This window comes from Nilaparvata lugens, chromosome 2, assembly GCF_014356525.2.
Source record: "Nilaparvata lugens isolate BPH chromosome 2, ASM1435652v1, whole genome shotgun sequence".
NCBI classification, from domain to species: domain Eukaryota; kingdom Metazoa; phylum Arthropoda; class Insecta; order Hemiptera; family Delphacidae; genus Nilaparvata; species Nilaparvata lugens.
The window spans coordinates 81513224-81541160 of NC_052505.1; the positions used below are offsets into that span (position 1 = coordinate 81513224).

Below are 27937 nucleotides of genomic sequence, written 5' to 3' on the forward strand. Positions count from 1 at the left end.
GAAATATATTTTTATCAGTATGAAAATAACAAAAATATTCTAATTATATAATTTCTGGAGTAGATAAGAAGTATGAAATTAACTTTAGAGCAGCTGCACCACTGGTCGACGATGAAATCATGAAGAACAGATGTTTGACTAAAAACATGTGTTGAAAAATGGTCAAGGTTTCACGTTTTTCGAGTTGAGGTTATGTTTACTTCAGTGACTCATCCTCATTTTTAGTTCGCTCAGTAAAAGATTTTTGCTTATTACTGCTCAATATTTATAATATCTTCTATATTATTTTACACTTCATCTATCAGAAAGAACTGGCGCTTAATTAGCTGATTGAAATCGTTACGAAGCATGTTATGGAGATTTGTTTGTAACCCTTCTCATCAAACTAATTTTGGCAGTGTAAGGTATTTATTCAGCTGGCGTATACTGGCCCACCTATATTGAGTCAAATATTATATTCTTCAATAATATTCATATATACTCTGACGTAAACATGAATTGAAAAATATGGGTCAAGGTTTCACTTTTGAGGTTATATTTATGTTATGTTACTTATGTTTGAAGGGACGGATCCAAAGGTTCAAAGAACCTCACATTCCACCGTAGCTTACTGTGTGTCCAAGTACTTCAGTTGGGCAAACCAAAACCTGTGTCCTTTACAAGAGCCAGGAGTTTTCCCCTATACTAACATCCCATTTATCACCTGGTTGCTTGCAGCCAAACAGAGCCCTTCTCCTTGCCCCTAGTCTCTCGCAATCCAGTATGATATGTTTGGCAGTCACTTTAGACTGATTGGTCCTCGTAGCCTAGTTTAGTTCCACTCCTGGCCATTTTATTGTAGGTCCTTCCGCTGAGGAAGGGGTCTGCAAATTGCCTGATTGAAAGCAATTTACTGATTAAGCAAATTACTTGACATGATTGATCCAGAAAAACCTGGCCTTGATCACAACATTGCATATTGCCTCTAGGGCGCTTGGTCACCTTCAACCCACATATTTGCCTGTAGTTTCACCCATCTCTGGTCTCTTGGGTTTCTCATTTTTGTCCCTCCGAAACTTAGCAAGATCAAAAGCTTCACCCCTCTCAAGAAGTTTTGCTTGAATGGCCGCCCTTCTTTGATCAGTTGTGAGGTTTGGTCTCTTCACCCGCAAACTGTTCTATTGCACCATCAGACATTCCTGCGGATTATTGTTTTCTGGACTTCTGAGAAGCTCATCCTCCTTTTCTAGTTGGGATGGTGTGATTGAGCTTGATTGGGTTTGAAGGCAAGGCAACTTCTGCAATTGCCTTGGGCTTTAGTTTGTTTTTTTTTATGTGGCTCCCACAAACAGATTGGGAAGTAGAGTCGACTCAGACAGAGACCTGCATGTCCAGGCAAGGCTAAATACTACAGAATGGCGCCTATTGACCTGCAGACACCGTTAGAGACACCATATAAAAGTACAACCCATCAGCACGGTCGACATCACATTTTAGATCAGATTTCTCAAGTGAAAAAGGAAATTAGAAAGAAGAAAGAAGTTAGAATATGGCCAAGAAGGGCCGACAGATAGAAAAATAAAGAAAGAATGGAACACAGCCAAGTCAATGGAAAAAGTGCCATTCTAGAAATTTAAAGAGCTTGATAAATTTACGACAGAACTTGAGTTTGTAGCCTAGGCCCAACTTAACATTAAACACTGGTGTGCCTTTTGAATGCTTGCTACCATCTGACTCCCCCAATGAAAAAATGATAAGTTCCAATGCATATTAAGGTGAAGAAGGGGTTTGGAAGAAGGACTTTGGAGAGGGGGTGGTCCCTTCTAGTCGCCTCCTACGACAAGCAGAAATGTTTCTCTTGTTTATCCAAGATTGGGTGTACTCTGGTTTCCAACAAATTCTTGAGTCCGATGTTCGACTCAAAGCTCCCCCAACCCACAGGGGGCAAGGTTATATTTACTTCAGTAAAAGTTTCCACTTATTACTGCTCAATACTTCGTAATATACTTTTAGTTCTTTGAACAGTAGACCTCGCGCTCAGTGAGTTACATTGACCTGTTGTTGTTTTCTCAAAAATTAATAAATAATTTATCAATTTAAAATGTCTAGAAAAAATCCTAAATAAACATAGAGCTTTCTGTCCTATCGTACCGTGACGTGTCGTCCCGGAATGTAAGTGTGAACGCTGTTATCAGGTCTGGCTGCAACTGTCTACTAACGTTAATGGAAAGATACATTTTCAAGATGTTCAATATTTTTGAACGGGTAGTATTATAGTCCACTAGACAGCTGATTTATGATGAATAATTCTAGTCTGAATTTACGGTAATATTGGCGTATGAAGGAGGCTCCTTTTTCCTTTTATATATCCTTGGAATGCAAATTTCCAAAAACCTTGTGTATAAGTCGACGTACAATTTAAAAAGGAACATACCTGTCAAATTTCATGAAAATCTATTACCGCGTTTCGCCGTAAATGCGCAACATAAAAACATATACCTAAACATATAAACATTCAAACATTTAAACATTAAGATAAATGTCAAACCGTCGACTTGAATCTTAGACCTAACTTCGCTTGTTCAACTAATATATTATTCTACATAATTTTACACTTTGTCTATCAGAAAGAATTGGTGCTCAATTAGCTGAGTGAAATCTTCACGAAGCATGTTATGGAGATTTGTTTGCGAACACTTACCATCAAACTAATTTTGGCAGTGTAAGAAGGTATTTATTCAGTTGGCGTATACTGGCCCACCTATCTTGAGTCAAATATTATATTTTCTAAAAATATTCATAAGCTATTCATATCTACTCAATGATATCTTCTATAGTAGCTGAGTTACAGCTTTCGCTGGTAGGTTAGGCTTCAGCCAAATCGTGCTACTATAGCCAGCGATAGTTTAAATAAAACGTAAATCTCAGTTTATGTTTTATTTATATTAAAAGTAGCCCTAAATAAAAAATACAATAAAACCAGCGATAGTTATTCATAGTTATTTTCTCATCAGAATAACTTACTGAATCGATTGCAACCAACATTTGACTCCAGGAGAACTACATGAGTAGGCGTTCCAATCCACCAATCACAAGAGAGTATGGGGGTTTGGAGGCGTGGCTTGCTGCCATTGGTCCGTTGTTTTCACGTAGGCAACTAAACAGTCATACAATTTCCTTTAATCAGCATCTTTCTTCTCCTTCTTTTATCTTCCACTCTCTACACCTTTTCATACTACTTCTCCTCTTTCATCATCTCCCCCTCACCTACCGCCTCGTGCAACAGCTCTCTCTCACTTATTTTCTTACTCTTATTTATCCTTCTCCCCCATCTCCTCCTGTTCCTTTCCACTACTTCTCCCTTCTCCTCCTTTTTTCCTCCCTTTTCTCTTCCACCTCTCTCTTAGTTACATCTTACCTTCACTTCCTCTCCTCTCACCTTCCTCCTCCTCTTATTCCTCCTTCTCCTCCTCCAGAAAAACCTACTCCTTAAGCAAAACTTCAAAATCTTTTATGATTATTTTGGGATCAAAATTTATGTGTTTAAAACTGATGAAGAATCATAAACTCTTAGGACTAATATGCAATCAAAATTCATATATGGAATAGTCAGGGCTATAAGCCTGTTTTCCGTTTCCAATCATTTTATGATTAAGTTGTTTTGTCATTGTTGTTGACTAAATAAATAAATAAAACTTTTGTTTCAGGAAATTATGGCATCAATTGAGCAGAGAAGTGAGATCAACCAAGTTTTCAAAAGACTTGAAAGCGAAACCATCAGAATGTTCGAGTGGAGCTCGACTGACGGGGAGACCTGCCATTCAGATTTGTGTGGTAGCATTCACAGGGATCGGCATCGGAGTAAAGAGCCTGGCAGGCATCCCAAGAGCTGAGTGCGCAGGTGTTCGCTACATTGAAAGAAAGAAAAATTCGGAAGCTAAATTCAGTTGGAGTCAATTTTTCAAACTTCTCTGGCCAGAAATATGGAGTCTTCTGATTGCAGTTGGCGTAAGTATGTATGGTACTTCATTCAACGTAATAGTAGCCTTATTGATTAATGTTATTGGATAATACACCGTGATTCAAAAAGAATACCACAACTTTGAAAATTGATAACTCTGCAAAGAATAAAGTGGAGAGTGGAGCACTATCTGTCATCGATTCGAGGAAGCTCCAAAGTTTTTTTAGTTCCATATTCCAGCAGGATGAAGCACCACCCCATTGGCACTCATCTGTCCGTGCCTATTTGAATGAAAACTATCCGAGGCAATGTATAGACAGCCAAGCAGCTCGAGACAGATCACTTCATCACTGGCCTCCAAGAAGCCCTGACCTCACCCCCTGCGATTTTTTTCTATGGGGGTACGTTGAAGATAAGGTGTATCGACCGCCTCTACCAGCTAACATTGAGGAGCTCAAACAAGAAATAACAGCAGCTATACAAACTGTTACGCCCGATATGATACTGAGGGTGTAGAACGAGTTTGAGTATCGTATTGATATCACTCGAGTGTCTGAGGGGGCAGGCACGGCCCTAGGGACTTTGCCGCCCTGGGCGAAATCGGCAAACGCCGCCCCCCCCACCACCAGGTATCCCGTCTAATAATGGTTTACTTAAAAATTTGCCTGAAGGTTATCAGCTTTTCAAGTTAAAAATGACATTTAAACAAATATTTGAGAAATATAAATATTGAGGAATAAGTGCAGGCAACGAATGCTCAAATAAAGATATGGAGGGAAAATTTTGGAACACAATTTTCAACTCTACAGCTCTTTTAAGGATAGTAAGAGGATTAACATATCAAAAGTCCTCACCCTTACCCCATGTGCCAAAGGGTTGAGGGTGGTTTGAAAGTAGCATTTTTTAATTTTTCTCATATATCTCGGAAACTTATCTTATGAACATTTGTACTCTGTACATAATTGAAGCTCACAATATTACCAACAAGTTTTGTTCTCTACACTTTTTTCATATCTCTTATAGTTTCTGAGATATCCGCTCTTGAAGGTGAGACATTTTTTTGAAAAAAACAGTTCTACCTCCAATGTTTTCATCTTTTCGGCCATATAATTTTTGAATGATTGATGAAAAAAATCCGTGCTGATTATAAGCTGACGGAGCATCAAATTATCTTCAATTTGTGTATATTTTCACTATTTTACGCATTTCCCTACGACTGTTGCAGCAGTTTTAGTGTTGAGAGTGAAAGTTTTGTTTGGTAGAGAATTTCGATAAATCTGATACTTTTTGAGATATATATGTGCTAAAGTGATGCATTTTCAAAAACCCAGTTTTTCCATTTTTCGCTCTTTCAATTCTTATAACGTTCCAACAATTGATGGAAGAAGAATGTGTTTACTACGAGATTGTAGATTGTAGATAATTTAATTATCATTTATTTCATGTATAATTCGACTATTTCATGCATTCCCATAATTTATGACTGTTGCAGCAGTTTTAGGTTTGAGAGTCAAATATCAAGATTTGCAACAAGTGACTTTTTTCGAATATCACACTATTCTGTGATCATAAATTGGAATGTGCTTCAGTATGAACATCCACATTGAGTACCTGGAACTTATTGGTACCAGACGTATTGGAACGTCTGCGAAACTGAACACAGGGGGTGTTTCTGAACTTCATACCAAACAAGACATTCAAAACTAACACTACTGCAACAGTCGTATAGGAATGCTTGGAATAGTCGAATTATACATGGAATGGAAGATGATTTAATGCTCTAAAATCTCGTAATTAGCACATTCTTTTTCATCAATTGTTGAGAAGTTAAAAGACTTGAAAGAGCGAAAATTGGAAGAAAAACTGGGTTTTTGAGAATGAATCACTTTGGAACATATATATCTCGAAAAGTTAGTATCATATTTATTGAAAACCTCTACAAAACAAAACTTGTAGGGAATTCATTGAGCTTCATTTTTATGTGGATGATTATGTCAATAGAACTCATTGTTTCCAAGATATAAGCATGTAAGTAAAAGTGGAAAATGCAACTTTCAAACCACCCTCATCCCTTTAGCAAATGAGTAGAGGTTGGGATTTTTGATATGCTCACCTCCAAACTAGTGTTAACAGAGCTGCAAAGTCTAAAATTGAGTTCCAAACATTCCCTTCAAATTGCATTGTCAACTGATCTATTGTTGCTGAACAGAAAATTTCACTCTCAACACTAAAACTGCTGCAACAGTCGTAGGGAAATGCGTAAAATAGTGAAAATATACATCAAATTGAAGATAATTAGATGCTCCGTCAGCTTATAATCAGCACGGATTTTTCTCATCAATCGTTCAAAAATTATAAGGCCGAAAAGATGAAAAAATTGAAGGCAGAAGTGTTTTTTCAAAAAATGTCTCACCTTCAAGAGCGGATATCTCAGAAACTATGAGATATATGAAGAAAATGTAGAGAACAAAACTTGTTGGTAATTTGTGAGCTTCAATTTTGTACAGTGTACAAATGTTCATAAGATGCATAGTTTCCGAGATATATGAGAAAATTGAAAAAATGGTAGCACATGCTTAACCACTCCTTAAGCACATGAGGTAGGGGTGAGGACTTTTGATATGTTAATCCTCTTACTATCCTTAAAAGAGCTGTGGAGTTGAAAATTGTGTTCCAAACTCTTCTTTCTATAATCTTTAATTGACTGGACTAGAACAGTAACACAAAATATCTGATTAAACTATTTTTATGTTCGGAACAGATACGGTACACAATAAGAAAACATAATTAAGACGGTAGTTCCAAATCAAGAGACTGCAACAGAGTATTGGGCCTATTTAACTTGCTAAGTAATCAAAACTACAATTGCTACAACACGAGTTTGTTCAACACACTCGTTCAATTAAGTAGAACTCGTCTGACCTTTGCATAGAAAAATTCCTTCTCCAGTTCTTCAAGATCTAGGGACTGAGCTATTTTATGTTCGCTAGACCACTCAGACGTTCCTGGGACATTGTTGATCTTAGATATATGTCTTCATTAGCTTGAGTTTGAAAAAGCTTCTTATAAAATTTTACTATTCACATTGAATTTATTATTTATTTGCATTTAACAATATTCCGTTCCTTAAAATTTGCCGCCCCCAAAAATCTGCCGCCCTGTGCGGCCGCCCGGTCCGCCCACCCCTGGGGCCGGGCCTGGGAGGGGGTCACATTGAAAATTTGTGAACTTGTTTTCTAGTGGCGAAAAACTTATTTTAATTTACAACCCAAGTTTCTATTATGTTTCCTTGATTAAATACAGATTTTCAAAGTTGTGGTATTCATTTTGAATCACGGTGTAGATTTGTTTATTTTTTCATTTCATTCATTTGTAAAGACGCGGATCATAAAATGATCGGGAGAACAAATGATTTTACTGTCGAAAAACATTTGTTTTAGAATAATTCAATTTTTCTGGATACTTATGGGTTGAAAGGTCTCTGACGAAGGATACAATGTTCATATTTGGTTCTCCCACAGTTGATTAATAATAAAAAAATGATAATAATAATATCGAGTGACCTGGCTGGCTCAGGACTGGTGTCAGTGTTTTCAGGTCGCAACTAATCAATTTCAGGGCATTTGGACATGACCTAACGACTGCTTTATGAATAATAAGACGGGTAGAGTTCAATTTAGGGTAATGGAATATTACTACTAACGTTAATTAAACGAATCAAAGATTAATAATCAACAAATAAGTAGCCTAACTTTAAATGACAGAACGATGAATGCTATTAACGAACATTCATATTATTCGTTATATTATTAACGAACATTATGTATTTCAGCTGTAATTGGAATGAGAATCTAGAAAGTCTACAGTGTGAAAGCGCCACCCACAACCCGAATGCATTGCTATGGATTGATTGATAGATAAAATACTTGTCTAGTTCTCATACAAGTTTCCAATGCGGCTCCTATCAACTTTCTTAATAGTCAATCTCAATTTAAAAAATGCACTAATTATTAGATGATAGTATAGACTCAAATCATATCTTAGGCCCGTTTGTACATAAGCCTGTTCTATTTATATCATAATTGAATGCCACGAGAGCCAATCAGAGAAAGCTTTTTGAAAAGAGGGCTTCTCTGATTGGTTCTCGTGGTATTCAATCATGATTGTAAGTTAACAGCCTTTTATGCAATGGAGCCACTGTCTTTGAAAGTGGCCAATCAGAGAAAGCATTTTTGAAAAGAAGCTTCTCTGATTGGTTCTCGGGGTATTCAATCATGATTGTAAGTTAACAGCCTTTTATGCAATGGAGCCACTGTCTTTGAAAGTAGGCCAATCAGAGAAAGCATTTTTGAAAAGAAGGCTTCTCTGATTGGTTCTCGTGGTATTCAATCATGATTGTAAGTTAACAGCCTTTTATGCAATGGAGCCACTGTCTTTGAAAGTAGGCCAATCAGAGAAAGCATTTTTGAAAAGAAGGCTTCTCTGATTGGTTCTCGTGGTATTCAATCATGATTGTAAGTTAACAGCCTTTTATGCAATGGAGCCACTGTCTTTGAAAGTAGGCCATCAGAGAAAGCATTTTTGAAAAGAAGGCTTCTCTGATTGGTTCTCGTGGTATTCAATCATGATTGTAAGTTAACAGCCTTTTGTGCAATGGAACCACTGTCTTTGAAAGTAGGCCAATCAGAGAAAGCATTTTTGAAAAGAGGCTTCTCTGATTGGTTCTCGTGGTATTCAATCATGATTGTAAGTTAACAGCCTTTTATGCAATGGAGCCACTGTCTTTGAAAGTAGGCCAATCAGAGAAAGCATTTTTGAAAAGAAGGCTTCTCTGATTGGTTCTCGTGGTATTCAATCATGATTGTAAGTTAACAGCCTTTTATGCAATGGAGCCACTGTCTTTGAATGTAGGCCAATCAGAGAAAGTTTTTTTGAAAAGAAGGCTTCTCTGATTGGTTCTCGTGGTATGCAATCATGATTGTAAGTTAACAGCCTTTTGTGCAATGGAACCACTGTCTTTGAAAGTAATAAAATGATAGGCTACATTATCAATAGTACCCGTATATAAGGTATATAGCCTATAGTACTCAGTATATTATTGTATGTACAGGTATATAATATTGTACTCGTATATAATGAACTATTCAAGTGGATTTGGTTCATTTTAATAAGTTTTACTAAAAGTGGGAATAATGTTGATAATTTAACCATAATTTATTATTGATTATCCTACTTGATCCATGTTGACCAAATTTATAATTCAGTTTCATTTAATTTAATTTGACAGGCCGCCATCATTGTTGCAGTTCTCAACGTGCATTTGCCAATCTATCTCGGAGGACTGATCAATGTGATGACAAGATTTTTGAAGGATAAAGAATCTGTTGATTACGTAACAGAAATGAGAGGGCCTGTGATTCGCCTCATATCTCTTTATCTACTCCAGGTAAACTTATTTTCAAGTCGTTGAAAATATTAGAAATAATTTTTTCCTACAGATACCCTGAAAAGTGAGCATTTCTGCACTGATTGCAGGCTGCAAAGAATCACTTTTCCGCACTAGTGCGCAAAGTGAGTACTTTGCGTACTCCAGATTTGCAGCATGACAACGCAAAATAGTTAGTAGGTTATATGGAGCACCAGTGCAGCAAAATCTATATTAAGTTGGTAATACTCATAGTGAGGCCCACGTTATAATGGCAGTGGAGAACAACGTTCTATTTATTTTGTGCCTGATTATAGTCATTTCAATGCTTACATAACATAAACCCCCTTCAAGCAGTCAGATGAATTTTCAATTGAATTACTAATCATTATAATTCAATTTTAAATGAATTGAGGTTTTTATTAATAATAAAGTTACATAGAAAAACATTTGATGGATTTCAGGGAATTTTACCCATAATTACCCACTTTTCATATTCAATGGTAACTGTAGGAAAAATTTAATGTGAAATACGTGCGCAAAGTTCGTTTGCTGCACTCAAGAAACCATTCCACCCTCGCCTACGGCTCGGGCGTAAACGTTTCTTTCGATGCAGCAAACTGTCACTTTGCGCACTAGTTGCACAAATAACTATTTTTTCAATGTTTGAATAAAGGGCTACTTATTTTTATTTATCAAATAGAATTATAGTACTCTTTTTTAAAATTAATCATAGTACCCTTTTTGAAATTATTAAAATAATAGATAATTAACAAATAAAAGATAATAAATAATTCTATTATATAAATTGGAAATCATGCTGAAGGCATTTTTGTTCTCAGTTATTGTATTCCCACACTAATATCACTTTCCATCCATTATCTATTCCATAAAAATCTTACTCTGAGATATCGTTTCTACAATTTAAAAGTTACACTCGCCATATTTTTATACTAGTAGGTAACCCCTGCTTCGGAAGGGTCTATTTTAAAACTTTGCAAAATGAAAACTTGACGTAATAAAAATTCGAAATTTGAAAATAGGCCAATAACCATCCTCGGTTAATGAAGAATCTTCATGCAAAACTACAAATCAATCAGTCCAGTAGTTCAGACGTGATGATGTGTCAAACATAATTTCCCTACATCACGTACGTGTATGAGCCAGCTCTTTCCATTATTATAGTAAAGGTGATGGATAGATGCATGATTTATCAGTATCTTTGAATGAGAATAACTTTTGAACGGTTTGAGAAATCGGTGCGGTTTTGATGCGACAGAAAATCAGTTATTTTTATTCGAATAGGATCCCCAATCATACCTATCATCTAATGTCCCTTTTGAAAGAAATGTTCAGCTGCTTCTATACAACAACTGTTAGCATGGCAAATTGAAAACTTGACGTAATGAAATCTTGAAGAACTGAAAATAGGCATAAATAACCATCCTCGGCTAGTTAAGAATCTATTAGTCAGTTGAGTATATTTCAGACGTGATGATGCCTTTCCTTTCCTTTATTATAATATAGAAAACTGAAGAAGACATAATACTTGAAAACCTCACAGAATCATATCGATTTTTCCAATACATCAATAAATTTTAGTATCGATTAGATCCTCCTCAATTTGAATCAGGCAGCCTGATTTCCCAATTCCAAACAAAATACCTAAAATACTCGTTTCACTGCGAAATTGTGTCTAATAGTAAGTACATTATAACTGAAGAATATAAATTATTACTTATTTTATTGTGATCTATTCATGTTTTTCTTGTGAAATTGAATGATAGGCCTACAGCATGAAGACTATGTCCATTTCATTTGTACTGGTGGCAAAATTTTACATTAAAAATAATTATTTGATAAAATCCAAGTTCAATTGTAATTAAAAAAAAATCCTTCAAAAATAATTGATAATAATACGTTTCGAGGGAAAAAATTAACAAAAAATTGGGAAGAATCGGGAATCGAACCGAGGATCCATCGCTCCGTAAGCTAGCGTTTTACCGTTACGCTAGACGGCCGTTCGAAAATATTAGTCTTGTAACGGCATTATAACCTCATCATAAAAAAACACACACTTCTGAGCTGCAACAATGCAGCCTATGGAACTTCATGTACTGTAGCATAGATTTGAACATTAATTCTGAAAAATCTAGAAGGAAAATTGAAATTTGGGCTTCCAGATGCACGAGATTGATATTTTTAGAATCTAAGTGCAAAATTTGGAGATCTAAATCATTCCCGTTTTTCTGGTATGCAATCCACAAGTTGACATGTTTTGATGCGAACAAACGAACACACACAACCCTACTCTTACTCTCTCTTATATAGATGTTCACATCTTATGAAATAAAGAGGACAATCTCAAATCCCTAAATAAACCACAAATCAGGGATTAATAGAGATTAAATTGTTTGAAGATGTCTATAGATAGATTTGTCTCTTTCTCTTAATTTTAAGTAACATTTCATCTCCGTCGTTCAAAATTCTCCAGTTAATAGGATTAGTAAATTAATAATACAAATTGGCTATATTGTAATGTAAAGTTATCAATGTATGAACCAGGAATTATTGTAATCTGTATAAATAAATCTAACCTAATGACCGTTTTCAGACAACGATTTCGCTACGACAAGACACCCAGAATATCCTTTGATGGGCTGATCGGATCCGCATACCGACAATCGGTTAATCGGAGGATATTCTGGTGTCGTGTCGTTACAAAATCGTTCTGTATGAAAACGGTTTTTACATTAGATTTCTTTCTTCGCAAAATTGTTGCGTGTGGAAATTTTTAATTTATCAGTCTCTCTCCGTTTTCTCTACATAATATAAATTTTTCAAACTTCTATTGAAGTATTTATAGCATGTCTTGATTCCAACAATAATTACAAAAAATTCTGATTACAGTCTGTAGCCACATTTGTGTACATATCGGTTCTGTCTGGAGTTGGAGAGAGAATAGCAGCCAGCATGAAAAAAGAGGTGTTCGCCTCTATTATGCGTCAAGAACTCTCTTTCTTCGATAAGGAGAGAACTGGCGAGCTAATTGACTGGTAAAGATTTTTGTGTTCATCAACTAATCATTCTTAAGAATGGAACTTGCTACTATACATAAGAACATTGCTCATAATAAAAATCTAGTGTGGTACACTCACACTACTTTTCTTTGCTCATTGAACTGAAAGCCTCATTCTAAAGAGAATAATTTAGGGGAATAACATAATGACGATTGGCAACATATTTGAAACTACGATCAGACTACTGTATATGTGTATATATATAATTGTTTTCAGAGTACTCTTTCCTTTGTGTAAATTGTGAAATTCGATGATTTTTTCAAAAGTCGTCAAAACAGCTGTTCTACAGATGAAATATCTCGACTATGTGTTCTTTTTATAAACTGCTCTACCTACCTACCTACCTCATGCACGAGAAGGAGGTTACAAAGTCCATTTCTTAAGGATGGGGGTGGACCCCCTATTAGTTTCCCAGGAAGGAGACTCATGCCAGTTGATAGAGCTGAAAATAACTATACAGGGTATGAAGTTGAAAAAAAATCGGTCGTCATTTTGAGAAAATCGTGAAAAAAATGGTTTTTTAGTAATTATCGGCCATTTTTCTCAAGAATATTACGAAGCTTCTGCAATTTTCCAGAAATGAGACAATAGCTTATAAAAAGCTATCTATGCTATGAATTTGAAGAAAATCGTTAGAACCGTTTTCGAGAAAACCGTGAAAAACATGGTTTTTTAGTCATTATCCGCCATTTTGTCCGCCATCTTGAATGTAATTTTATTGAATCTCTTGCTGTCGGATCCGCATGGGATATGGACTATGAGATATGAGTGAACATACAGCGATAAAGTTGGGTTCCGTACCACCGGGAGGCGATTCTTGGAATCAAATTTACAGCTCTTTCAAGATTTTTCGAGATATTCAAGGATCACATGTACAAAGTAACGATCCCAATGTTTTCTGCAATAAAGAAATCTTGAATTTGAATCCCCACTGCCTTTATAAAACTTTGAAGTTTTTTCTTTCCAATTGAAACGGGTACGCTAGTTGATATGCTACACTTTTCATAGCAAGTGACATCGGAACATGTTTTTCATAGAAATATTATTACTTGAGGAGTGTGGCAAGAGAACCAACCCTCTAGATGCAAAAAATCTCTATCGCAAATTCTGTTGAGTTCAGATTCAAAGACTTCATTTACTGGAAGCCACACCTAAGTGTTGATATGGTACAATGATTCTGGTATTATATTGGAATATTAATGAAGCTGAAATTAAATAGCAATGAAACAGTAATGACTTTATATTAACTCTTTTCATGATGATTCTCAACATATTTTGATGATTCGCTGAGCTGAATAGAAAATGTTTTTTGAATAGTTTGCCTTCCTTTAATGTTTCGCTTTGTTTTCCAGTCTCACAACAGACGTACAAGAATTTAAAAGTGCATTCAAGCTATGCGTTTCTCAAGGATTAAGGAGTCTGACTCAGGTAATATTTTTCCAATAACAATTTACATAAATTCTCCTCTATAGATCATCCTCTGACAAGATTTCCATAATTTTTAATTCACTTGGTTTGAACTCAATTGATTATATATTTTACAATCAAGAAATATTTTAGAATAGAATGACTGCCTTTATTTTTCCTAGAGAGTGAAGTTATGGCGCAGTCGGCCCTCTCTTACACACAACTCTCAATAGATGTTGAACAGAGTAAACTGTGAAGTTGTCTGATTAACCACACTAGTTTATTAGATATCCTGCTGAAAGCAGTCATTATACTATCAATTCTGGCAAGTTTTCTCCTTGTAAGTAACTCCTAGTCCTAGATTATCAATTTAGAATGAAAATCATTCAGTAGAATCGTAATCTGTATGAATCTAGTTTAACAACCCGATAAAAGCGGGAAGCAACCGTTTCAATATCACATATCCGATAAATCATTCTCACCTATCGTCATTTTGTATTGCAGATTGGTGGCTGTGTGGTGTCGCTATACTTTATCTCTCCAAAAATGACTGGGATGATGGTTGTTGTTGTTCCAGCAATCATTGTAATTGGTACAACGCTGGGGGCCATTCTGCGTGGCATATCCAAAGAAGCTCAAAAGCAGGTTGACTATGATTGCTTTTCAAATTTAATTTGTTCTATCTATATTTCTTTGCTCTAATGAAGATAGGTTGTGTATTGTGTTATCAATCAATTCAAAATATTTCACTTAAATATATATTCAAATTATATCTATTGGCTTTGACTGAAACACATTATAGATGCACCTGTATTTCTGTGGCTTGGTGAAAGAAGTACCTATGTCAAAATATCAACTTTCTCACAAATCAGCTTGAAAGTTCACCTTGTATTTTCGAACTGCGGCATTTCAATACGGAAATGCGAGTGCTAGAAGTGCAGAAGTCGACATTGGTAGTTCTGGCACGGAGTATGAATGATAATCTAAAAACATATGTCCTCATTGGTAGTTTTCGCACTCTGAGAGTGGAATAACAGTTATTTATAATTTAGTTACTAAATCATGACATTGGTAGTTTACATTTTATAACTTTTTATTGCTTTGAGATAGGACATTGGCACTTCTGGAACTGAAAATAATCGATATTAGTGATGTATTAAATTCATTTTTGAAAAAAATTGACATTGGTAGTTTTTGCACCAAGCCACAGATTTTATTTATACCGGCGTTTTATTATACCACGTACTCAACAGACCTAACGTTGAAGAATGACATTTTCTCCATCCAATACCGAGTAACATAGGATATTTCAATGTACATATTATCGATGAATTGCAGGGTTTTCATATGGAAGATACGAAACTCTGTTTGGGAATAAGCAGGTAACATACACTTAATGTCAAGTAAAATGTTATTTTATTTTTATTTTAATCACAACACTAATATTAGCTCTTCTCTAATATCTTTATTCTGATCCTCTTTCTTCTGTACTGTTATTTTATTATCATATTATACCAATTTATCTATTCTTAACAATACAATTTAAATTGAATAAATTATTCTCTAGTTGATAATTGTCAAGGAATGTTAACCCTTAATCAATATTTCCAATATGCAATTGAATATTTTCTTTTTTCACTTTTTGTGTAGTTGAGAAGTTGAAATTGTGGTATTTATTCATATTGAATGAAAAAGACTGAGAAATTGTCAGTGAAAATTGAAAATTTCTCAGTCTTTTTCATTCAATAAGAATATTTTCTTGTTGATTAAATGTTGATGCGAAATCCATTCACTTATTATTTTATCAGACTCAATCAATCAACAATTAATCTTGTTGGTTATAATTATCTATAGTTATTATATTACAAATTACTTTTTCATATCATATACAGTTCAATAATTATTTTCTTAGTCTATATTATGTAAATTCATCTATAATTTTGCTGTATTGTAAGCTATTGTATATAAGTGTATAAGCCAGTATATATTGTAATCTACATAAATAAAGTACTCAATCAATCAATCAATATTTCCAATATACAATGGTATATTTTCTTGTTGATTAAATGTTGATGATGATGCGAAATTCATTCACTTATTGTTTAATCAGGCGGCGAGAGCTATAACAATAGGCGAAGAAGCAATAAGCAACATTCGCACAGTGCGTGCTTTCGCCAACGAAGACAAGGAATGCGAAATATTCGGCGATGAGGTGGATGAGAGCGCTCGTTTGCATGAGAAATTGGGATTTGGAATCGGATTGTTCCAGGTGAGTGTGATTTGTGGCTCCAATCGTGATGAAGCCTATTTAATCTATTAACTATGCTATTTGATGTAATTCCCCGACTCAATTGTCAAAAGGTAATTGATTTGTAATAATAGTTTACATTGTTTGTGAATAAAAATTATGCTAGCTGTTCTTAAACTACTTATTGCGATTTTTCTATTCAGTAATAGCTAGTACAGTGACAGTCAGATCTAATATTTGTCAGAAAATTATTGGGAGTTCCTAATTCGAAATTAAATTAATATCAAATGCATTTGTTTTATTTACCCAGTTGGATGAAATTGTGGATAGAATAGAAAAAACGTTTATTGAATAAATAAGCTACCTTAAGCGAACCTCAAAGAGGCTGCTTGACAAGGTACTATTATACAAAACATGTAAATTCAAATATAAATATATATATATATATCAGTGAACTTTATTTTTACAAGATTTTACTTAACAGTTAAACATACACCAAGTACAAAGATAACAAGAACAATGAATAATGATGATTACTGGTACTTTATATTACATTCGATTGCGTATTGTTTTGAAATACATCTTTGTAATGTAAATGAAGTTAATTGAAAGAATCAAATAAAAGGTCCATTAATAATTAATTTGACAAAATAGTTGAACCAATTGTCACCTCTTTTATTCTATCATAACACAACTAGTTTCAACTCTTCAATTGTGTATTGAAGCCATTTACACTGGCTAATGGCTCTTGAAGAGTTGAAACTAGTCGTGTTGTGGTAAAATAAAAGGGTAATCGATAGCTTCTATTGTGTTTCAATAATTTCAGTAGCCCTAGAAAAAAAAGTGCGAATTTTCGCCCCATGAATTCAGTACTTTCATTCCGGTTGTGAATAGAATTCTGTTATTTGTTGTAAAGAAGTAGATTCGTATGACTTTATGTTGGTGGGGAGTCCCTTATGGGAAGATTCCTCCTAGCCTGAATATACAGAGTGAGTCATATGTATGGGAACCCCTCAATAAGTTGGGGCTTTGGTAGATATGATACTGTAACTTTCAGGATAAGTTATTTGGTCAAATACTCTACCTTTTTGACGTACAACTGAATATCAACCCCTCATAAGGGGTGACTTAGGGTTTGTAACTCGAATATTTTAAATGTAAACACCCATTGTGTGATACATCATCTTAAAGGCCTTTTTGAAACAAGAAAGATGGCATCAACAAAAATGTTCTATGATACTTGTATCCAAAATGGCGGTTGATTAAAATTTATCAATTATTTCTTTAAAAACTCAAACTTCAATCAGCCGCCATTTTGAATAAAAGTATCATAGAAAATTTTTATTGATGTAATCTTTCTAGTTTTGAGAAGGCTTTTAAAATGATGTATCACTCAATGGGTGTTTACGTTCAAAATATTTGAGTTACAACCCCTCATTTCTTTAAAAACTAAAACTTCAATCAGCCGCCTTTTTTAGATACAAGTATCATAGAACATTTTTGTCGATGCCATCTTTCTTGTTTCAAAAAGGCCTTTAAGATGATGTACCACACAATGGGTGTTTGAATTTAAAATATTCGAGTTACAACCCTCAGTCACCCCCTTATGAGGGGTTGATATTCAGTTGTACGTCAAAAGGTAGAATATTTGACCAATAACTTTATCCTGAAAGTTACAGTATTATATCTACAACAGTCTCCAACTTATTGAAGGGTTCCCATACATATGACTCACTCTGTATAATTCAACCATCAATGGGCCTCACGACTGTTATATTTCCGCCGGGATTGACAGTTTAAGGTACCAATTTGGTAGAAAGTTAGTGGGAAGGATATTTTGAATATTCTTTCCAAAGAATGGACGTTGATACGTCCAAACCTCCGCCAATTTATGTAGATGCATAACAATATTATCTATAGCTATTACCAATTGCTTTCTTCATATCATATACAGTTCAAAAATCATTTTCTTAGTCTATATTATGTAAATTCATCTACAATTTTGCTGTATTGTAAGCTATTGTATATAAGTGCAAAAGCCAGTATATATTTGTAATCTACATAAATAAAGTATTCAATCAATCAATCCGATAACAAGGGAGTTACCTCGCTAAAAACGTTTGTTTTTCTGTTATTTGATGTGATTTCCCTTCTCTCAATAGTCAAAATCGAATAGTATGATATTTGATAAATATTGATAGTCAATTTCAAATCATTATTCTTTATTGATAAGTAGTTCTACATTCTTCCCACATTTTTTTTATAACGTATAACTGGCCAGCAGCTATCGTAACGTTTCATCAAATATTTTCGACTGACAAGCGAACCAGGACTTCCTATATACTTACTACCTGGTATATATGAGGTACTGGGAGAACAGTGCTCTGTAATAGCTGACCTACAAGAGCACACAAACTACTGCACACCTGCTTTGGAAGTGAGTGACACTAATGCTCGGCTGTACAGTCGTATCGTATAGATGTGAAACACTACGTTAGTGGCTAGCCTAACCAATACATCTTTTATATTACATTCAAATTATTAATATCACATCATATATTTCCCTTGCGAATCACCAGTTAGTTGTTCGTTCGTTCTAGTTTGAGTAGACTTTCATTCTTTTCCTTTAATTTGTTTCAGGCAGGTACGAATTTGTTTCTGAATGGAATAGTTTTGGGTACACTGTATTGCGGTGGCTACCTGATCGTATCAGAGCAAATGACAGCCGGCGATCTGATGTCGTTCCTGGTTGCCACGCAAACAATTCAAAGATCAATGGCGCAGTTGTCGCTGCTCTTCGGCAATTTCATCAAGGGTCTTCAGTCGGGAGCTAGGATTTTCCAGGTACACATCACCTTCAATAAGTAGTGTTATTATATTCTAAAAACGTTGTCTTTGAGTCTTGAAGAGTTTTGTTGAATACGTCATATCATAGAGAAACAATAGCATAAGTAGATATCCCATGGTATAGGGCGTTTATGTCGCAACTTTTACTGTTATCTCAAGCCGATAGTTATGTAATTATTTCCTGTGAAGCTGTGTGACACTGATACTCTCTCATATTGTGCCGTTCATATACTCTCACCCCAACAAAACAGGAAAATTCGACAAAAATCAACAGTAGTCGGCTTGAGATAACAGTAAAAGTTGCGACATAAACGCCCTATACCATGGGATATCTATTTACGCTATTGTTTCTCTATGGTTATATCCAGTAAAGCCAGTTACACACACATAGATTTTTCGCCGCCCTTATAAATTCTATCAGATTAAACATAACTTGGCAAACAGATTAAGTGTTCATGTGTTTGCCAAGTTCCTTTTAATCTGGTGCCTAGATTTCATAAGGACGCAAAAAAATCGATGTGTGTGTACTAGCCTAACCAGTATAAATAATTTACTAGAAAACTCTAATCTGGAAAATGAACCTTGGTCTCAAATGTTTTGGTAAATTTCTGGTAAGTCCGCAATATTGATGTATGAGTCTGAGTGTTGTTCAGCTTATCAATTGAGTATCTAAACCTTTAACATTATATTCAATTACTATTCATTTTGAATTTACCGAAAAAATTTAATATTTTACAAAATATTCAATATTTTAGTGGTTTAGTTTTAGTATCTACGACTTCAAAAGTACTTTTTTATCGAAGTGGAAAGTAGAAATTCAATATTTTCCAAATTCGATTTGTTGGTTTAGTAGTGTTTTAGTTTTAGACTCGACGACTTCAAAAGTACTTTATTATTGAAGTGGAAAGTATAATTTTTTAGTAGTGGAAAGTGTAATTTTTGGAGCGTTTCGACCCCTTTGTGAAGAATTTAACGGTATGGTTCACCATCTCTCCCTACCTGACTCACACATAGATTTTTGGACGTCCTTATAAAATCTACCAGATTGAACGTAACTTGGCAAACAGGATGTGTGCCAAAAATCGATGTGTGTGTAACTAGACTAATACTTGGGATCATCATAAATCCAGTGAGATAGATATAAATAAATATTTATATTTATTTAGTGAGGTGAAACACCCTTCGGTTCTCTCCAACAAGAAAATTGAGCCTTGAATAATAATAACTGAGAATACCATCTATACGTACGACTTGTAATGAATAATATTAACTTCACCCAAAATATTTTTAGCTCTATCCTACTGCATGGATTCCTCGATGTGCCACCTTCAAGTATTTCTCGATGTGAATTCTAATACTAATGTCTAGTTTGAATTTTCATTGATTTTTGAAAGTACAGTAAATAAAGTCTTTATTTTACAGCTTATCAACCAAGAATCGAGTATTCCAATCGCTGGAGGAAGTACTATACCTTATCATTCACTCATAGCTAATGTCGAATTCAAGGACGTAACATTCTCATATCCTACACGACCAGAACAGGTAAATAACTATTATAGAAACCAATCAACTCCAATCTAAAATCTTCTGTACATTATCCTAATTAATGTATCTTTCCAATTAATTATTTTTATTCCTCAGATTCACGGTTGGTTTGTCATCTCCTGAGGAATGTTCGATGTGAAATAGTTATTTGTGCAACTAGTGCGCAAAGTGACAGTTTGCTGCACCGAAAGAAACGTTTACGCCCGAGCCGTAGGCGAGGGCGGAATGGTTTCTTGAGTGCAGCAGAGGAACTTTGCGCACGTATTTCACATTAAGTTTTTCCTACAGTTACCATTGAATATGAAAAGTGGGTAATTATGGGTAAAATTGCCTGAAATGCATCAAATGTTTTTCTGTGTAATTTTATTATTGATAAAAACCTTAATCCTAAAATCCTAAAGTCCTCGTTGTCCTTGGTTATAATATATAATGTAATAATTTGCGCGTTGTGCTTCGTTACACCTCTGCTCACTATAGCAGCCCACTCACTGTTACCAACTTCATTTTGATTTTGCTGCACTGTTGCTCCATATAACCTACTAAGTATTTTGCGTTGCCATGTTGCAAATCTGGAGTGCAGAAAAATTTTTCCCGCACTAGAGCGGAAAAGTGATTCTTTGCGTTCTGTAATCAGTGCAGCAATGGCCACTTTTCAACGTAACTGTAGCAAAATTTTATTGTGAAATTGTATCTCATTTTTCTCCTCAAAATGTTATTGTGAAAGTATTTTACTGGCTGGTATTTATGTTCAACCATACTTACCACTTATCTAACTCTAATTATGTTCAACCACACTCTATAATGAATTATCTTATTATCATACTGATAGTGCAAAACTCAATATTCTCAGAAGAGATCACAAGCCCATAACTTTCTGTACTTCAAGGGTCCATCGCATAGGTAATCTTTTAATAAGGGTAGTCTATTCTTTTCAAATTCCCTTATCAATAAGACTGCTAGATTAGTGAAGAAACAGCACCAGTTTATCATGGTGCAAGGTACGAGCAAATAGACTTCAGATACTAGTGCTGGTGAGATATGATATCTATCCATAATGAAAACAGTGGGTTATTGTCAAAAATATCACTTATTTATTTTAAAAAATAATTTAATAATCATGTTTCAACACCAATAGTGCCACTGAAGATGACACCATTGATGTTGAAACATGTTTATTAAATTATTTTTTTAAATAAATAAGTGATATTTTTGACAACAACCCAGTGTTTTCAGATTAATAGACCTTTATTAGTCATGTTTATTTATTTATTTCATTGGCAATTACAGATCATAATAATTATAATGATTGGGAGAAGACAACAGGCATAGCCCAAAACTGTCTTCTCCCAAATTTTTACAAATAAAAGTTTCAAAAAAGAATAAGGTTAAGATTTCACTTTCACTTCAAAAAGTCCAATTTCCACTTCAAAACTAATGACTAAACTAAAAATTTTGAATTTTGATATTTAAAAACTGATTAAAAACAAAAATATTTCACTCAAATCTCTACAAATTAGAAATTTTTGAGTAATTTTGCAAAAATTTTAGCCAGAAAATGTTGATGGTTCATATTGGTGTAAGTTTTGACTTCCAATCATGCATGTGAGAATAATGAATTTTCACTTTTTGAGAGGCAACTTGATATTGAAAATCTAATCAAGAGTTTTTTCACTTTAGTAACTTACGGATTGAAAATAAGGTATCGTAAAATGAAGTAACTTATATGATTGAAAATCTCATAAATTTTATTCAAAACAATATATATTAATATTTCAGGTAATTCTGCATAATTTCAATCTGACTTTGCCTGCCGGCAAGACTGTAGCCATAGTTGGCACTTCTGGTAACGGAAAATCAACAGTAGCAGCATTACTTGAAAGGTAAACTGATAGCAGTTGCAGTTTTTTCTTTGGTGGAAAACTATCAATCTCATTTAAAACATTGTACAATCCCTAAGCTATCATGATGAATAAATGTCACAATTGCTAAAGTATTCAAGTTACAAGAGTAATGCCATTGTTATACGAGTAATACAGGGAACAAACAAGTATTGACGGAGCATTATTAGAATGTCAATGATAAAACTGATGAGTTTGTCAACCACATTATCTAGGAAGCTAATTCACTGAATAAGAAATTTAGAATAGATATAGTCTAATATCACTTCCATATGATCAGTAATGTGAGTTTTCAGTGTGAATAGAAGTACAGTATTATCAATTGGTAGCAACTTCTCTTTCAAATAGACAGGAACTTTTCGAACATCAACATTTGGCACAATTTGGCAGTCAACAGTTGAAGTTGGCAGTACTAGTAGTACTATATAGTCTTGGCTCTTACCAAGAGTAATCATTTGGACCAAATATTTGAAAATATGGATTATTTGAAAATCGAGAACGTGGCATTTCGTGATAAAGAAATCAACTACTTGATAACTGGAATGCTGGCGATCTAACTAGTTGTTTTTAACAATATTGTTTCTTTTCAACCAGATTTTACGATGTGGATGAAGGTTGTATCACGGTTGGAGGTGTGGATATACGTGAATTGGATCCAAAGTGGCTGAGAGGCAGAGTCATTGGTTTGATCAATCAGGAGCCTATTCTATTCGCCACATCTATCATGGAGAATATTCGCTATGGAAAACCAACAGCGAGTGATGAAGAGGTGAATAAACAATATTCAAAATTAGAATATTTCTCTAGAAATATTAGAATAGTTCTCAATCAGAATAGTTTAGAATAGTTCCCTTTCTTCTTAGTCGTTATTCTCTTTTCTATTAGTTGCTATCTCAGTTTCATTTGACTATTCAAATTTAAATATACAGCCTCTCCAAATACTTCATGTTAAACATTGATTATGTATATTTCATCATTTTCATAAGATGCAAAAAATTCGTTTGAATTGAATTTTGTTTGTTTTTTCAGATTGATTTCTGTATGTATTGTATGTCGTTCTTGAATTAATATTGTACTGAATATGAAATGGATGTTTTAATTGTTATTTAAGTACCCAAACACTAAGAAAATTCATAATTTTCAACTCTGTTGCACACCCTCGGCCAAAAATGTAGTGTTCAATCACCAATAAGCGAAATAGTAATAAGCACCCTATAACAATGACTGCAAATCGTTAATATTTGTGTCGAAGCACGATATCAACACCTTGAAGATGTAATGATTCGTTTTAAAGAAGCCTGCACACTGGGAGAATAGAGGCATCAACTAGACGTCTACTAGCTGTCGCGGAATTGGAAATGTAATGTACATTACTACATTTGAGTTTTGGGCATTTCTAACTTCACGTCCCCATAGAGTATCCGATATTACAATTATTACAGAGTACTACATGCAATTATACTTGGACAGGTCAAGAGAGTTATTGCAGAGGAGCAGCATGGTTTCTTACCAGGGCGCTCCACTGTAACTAATCTAATGGTATTCAGCAATAAAAGTGTCCACAGTGTTAGACGTTGGGGGAAGGGTTGATGCCATATATACAGATCTTTCTAAGGCATTTGATACAATAAATCACAGATTGTTAGTTAAGAAACTCAGAGTAATGGGTTTCTGTGATAACTTAGTCAAACTTCTGGAGAGTTACTTACATTTGAGATTGCAGTATGTTATGATCCATAATCATAAATCTGATTCCTTTTATTGTTCATCTGGCGTGCCACAGGGCTCTAATCTTGGGCCACTACTTTTTCTATTATTCATTAACGATCTTCCTTCATTTGTTAAAAATTCTTCTTGCCTCATGTACGCTGACGATGTTAAACTATTCAGAGAAATAAAGAATGTCAATGATTGCATTAACCTTCAGAGGGATGTTGATAGTTTATTAGTCTGGTGTGAAACTAATAAACTGAAAATAAATGTGGCCAAGTGCAAAGTTATTAGTTTCACTCGACAGTTGGCTCCTTTTGAAAATATATATAATATTGGTGGCACCCCTTTGGAAGAGATGAAAACTTTCAAAGATCTCGGTGTAGTGTTTACCAGTGATTTTACTTTTAATTGTCATGTGGACCTCATATGCAGTAGGGCTAATCAGCAGATGGGTTTCATCTTAAGGGCATGCTCACCATTTAGTGATGTTGCCCCTCTCTTATTCTTATACAAGTCACTAGTTAGAAATCTCCTAGAATATGCCTCTGAGATCTGGAATCCATATTGCAATGGCCAAATTCTCATTCTGGAGCGTTTACAAAACAAATTTTTGAGATATATGTATTACAAGAAGTTTACTGTCTACTGTCCATTTGATATCCCAACTGATACGCTGAGGTGTATATTTGGAATTGAAACATTAAAATCAAGGAGGGATGTCAGATCCCTTATTTTCCTTTACAACTTACTTAACAATGAAATAGATTCTGCTTATTTACTTTCTAAACTTAATATCTACATATCATCCATAGCTCGTCGTTCTTCATTTTCTTTTCTTATAACACGCTCCAGAACAGAGAGTCATTATAACTCTCCAATTAATAGAATCCAAAGGCTTTTCAATCTCTTTTCTGGGCGCCTAGACGTCTTTGGGTGCTCTCGTGGCAGATTCCGCAGCACTCTGAAGGGCTTAATTTAGGATAGATATTTGTAGCCAGGTTTCCGTATGACATTTTTCTTTCTCTCTTTTTTATGACTATTTTTTTTCTTCTCAGTGCCCACATGATTCTTTGTTATTTCTGTATTGCATGGTTTGTACCCATGTAAGATATTTTAAGTGCATATTTTCCCACCTCCCATATTTTATCTTGGAAAGTAGTTTCGGCAATAGATAGGATAAGATAGATTCAGGATAGATGGGAATCCTAGCTATAAGATAGGATTTTTTTTAATAAAAAACACATATTTCTCTTGTTAAGATGCTTTTTTTTGTTATATAATTTATTTTGTTCTTATTTTATTTTACTCTTGTTTTTTTCTCAGCTTGATGTTTATTTTAAATCTAATTTTTTGAATGAAGAATGTTGTAATGTTTCAAGGAGACATATAAGGGTTTAACCTGTTGTCTCCATGTATGTATTTATGTAAATAAATAAATAAATAAATATCTATTCTTCGATGAATATCACAAGGAATCATATTAATATTAACGTACCTGCGTGCAGCATGCTTAATGAGCATGATTGAGAATCAGTTATTATCAAAACACTGCAGATGTTCTACATAATATCCTAAATAACTCAAGACCAAGCGTTTCAAAAAATGAGAATTGATTTGAATATTGATTCAGAACTGTCAGAGAATTGGTAAATGATTAATACTACTTATTATCGTTATATACTACTAATATATCGTTGTGTTGTTGCAGGTTTTTGAAGCAGCAAAGAAGGCGAACGCTGATGGCTTCATTAGTAAATTTCCTCAGGGCTACAATACAGTGGTTGGGGAACGTGGAATTACTGTATCGGGAGGCCAGAAGCAGAGGATAGCAATAGCTAGAGCTCTTCTAAAGAATCCTTCCATCTTGATTCTGGATGAAGCCACAAGGTACATTTATGAATTATCTTGCAGTATACCATTACTGATGCCGCATCTACACGTAGGCCAGATTTCACAAAAAAAAACGAAAAACTGGGTTTGAGCGGCAGTTGGATCTATATGATTTTAAATGGTTTTGTAATATGAATTTTGTTGTTTCAGACCAAACTGTCGCTCAAAACTAGTTTTCTTTTCGGCCCAAGCTTCAAAATGCTTATGTTAGAGCATGAGCAATAGACAGTCTAGCTGAATTGAGCTAGTACTCGTTCAGACGTAGCTAGTCCTATCAACGCTAGTTGTGTAGTGTAAGTACTAGAGGAGTGCTCTGTACAACTAGCTGCACTGAAGATCTCATATTTTAGCTAGACTAGATAAGTTAGCTTATATTTTAGCTTGCTAAAATATATGTTGGCTCATATGTGTTAACTTATAGACTAGATAAGTTAGCTTATATTTTAGCTAGCTAAAATATATGTTGGCTCATATGTTAACTTATATGTTAGCCCATATTTTTGCTATACTAGATCATATATTAAGCTAGACTAGCATAATATAATCTACAACTAGTGCAGCGTTCACTCGATTCTAGTATACATCTGAATAGTACTATGGAGTTAGTTTAGCCATTAGAATAAAGTGAACATTACCGGTCTTATTTGATTTACCAGTCCAGTAGAAGAAGCCAGTCTAGTTTACTACCTTATGCCGCCTATATTCAATGCTATTGGGCAGTGTAGTTGACAAAAATAGCTGACTAGCGCTAGTTTGTGTTAAGGGCAATTCCATATTAGGCGTTTCAGAGTCGGCAAGCTCTCCGATTGGCTGATTGGGTTGGCGTCTAATTGTCAAACAAGTCGAGTGGTGCAAGATAGTCGTCATTTGAATCGTACAATAAAATGTTGTAGTTCAAAACAATTAATTATTAATTTTGTTGTTTTAAAACAAAACTAATCATTATTCTCATGATTTCTTTAACAATCTAAAGATTATTGATTTACAATGTTTATTTGTCTTCTTGTTTTACAGTGCATTGGATGCTGAATCCGAAAAAGTTGTACAGAAAGCTTTGGATGAGGTTTCAAAAATGAAGACAGTGTTGGTCATAGCCCACCGGCTCAGTACTATTCAGAATGCAGATTTGATAGTAGTTCTTAAGAATGGTGTCATTGTGGAGGTCAGTATAAAATTATTCATGAAATACTGTATTCAATTGAGCGTAATATAATTTATCTAATACTGTATAAGGTACGAAAATACAATACGTGAATTAATACTCCAATAGGAGAGTGGAAGTATATTGAGAACATCTTTAATCAATTTGCAGTTTTGCAGGCAATATATTTTCGAGTAGAATTATAATATTGTCTAGGATTTTTGTGTTAGCAGACAAACATTTTAAAACGCAAGACCATCATTTAACTGATTATGTTCAACATGTTATGCACTTTCATAACATGTTCAACACCTGCCATTACCCATACACAGGCAAAAAGCCTATAAAACCCTTAAACCCTATAAAGCCAGGCAAAACCCTTTTGTGGGCATCATCCATAATTTAAGAAAACCGTGGTTCTAATTACTGTGCCCCATAGGAGGGAGTAAGTATCAAGTCCTTCGGTTATTTGTTATCATGCAAAACTAACATTGATGTTGAAGTTTTTGGAACCATAGTTTTAATTTTTAACACAAGAGCATAAGGGAAGTAAAAAATTGGTAATTCCAACATAAATCCCATTTAAGAAATTATGAAACAAACTTGAAGATAAATAATTACATTTTCTATTGCAGAAAGGGAATCATGAAGAACTGATCAGGAGAAAAGGACATTACTGGAATTTGATGAACCAACAAGATGATCAAAGGACGAAAGGTTGAATTGGTTCATCAACTGTTAGATTTTGTACAGAATTTAGTAAATAGAACGTTATTTTACTTCTTAAGTGTTGAATTTTTTCT

At 34.4% G+C, this 27937-nt stretch overlaps 1 protein-coding gene across 1 annotated transcript; it reads left to right on the forward strand.

The window, feature by feature from the left end:
- The first annotated feature begins 149 nt into the window (after positions 1–149).
- Positions 150–27921, forward strand: LOC111056552 (mitochondrial potassium channel ATP-binding subunit). The gene is made up of 14 exons (XM_039421893.1): positions 150–404; positions 3687–3987; positions 9228–9386; positions 12276–12421; positions 13798–13873; positions 14357–14497; positions 15963–16121; positions 18741–18944; positions 20370–20489; positions 22269–22372; positions 22985–23159; positions 25812–25990; positions 27008–27155; positions 27770–27921. The coding sequence occupies exons 1-14, from the start codon at positions 349–351 to the stop codon at positions 27854–27856; spliced, it is 2055 nt and encodes a 684-aa protein (XP_039277827.1). The 5' UTR covers positions 150–348; the 3' UTR covers positions 27857–27921.
- The last annotated feature ends 16 nt before the right edge of the window (positions 27922–27937 follow it).

Excerpts from the sequence above, each read along its gene's own strand:
- LOC111056552 (XM_039421893.1), top strand. The coding sequence starts at position 349 with ATGTTATGGAGATTTGTTTGTAACCCTTCTCATCAAACTAATTTTGGC. Across the intron at positions 16,122-18,740 it reads TTGGAATCGGATTGTTCCAG|GCAGGTACGAATTTGTTTCT; the intron begins GTGAGTGTGATT and ends AATTTGTTTCAG. Across the intron at positions 22,373-22,984 it reads GTAGCAGCATTACTTGAAAG|ATTTTACGATGTGGATGAAG; the intron begins GTAAACTGATAG and ends CTTTTCAACCAG.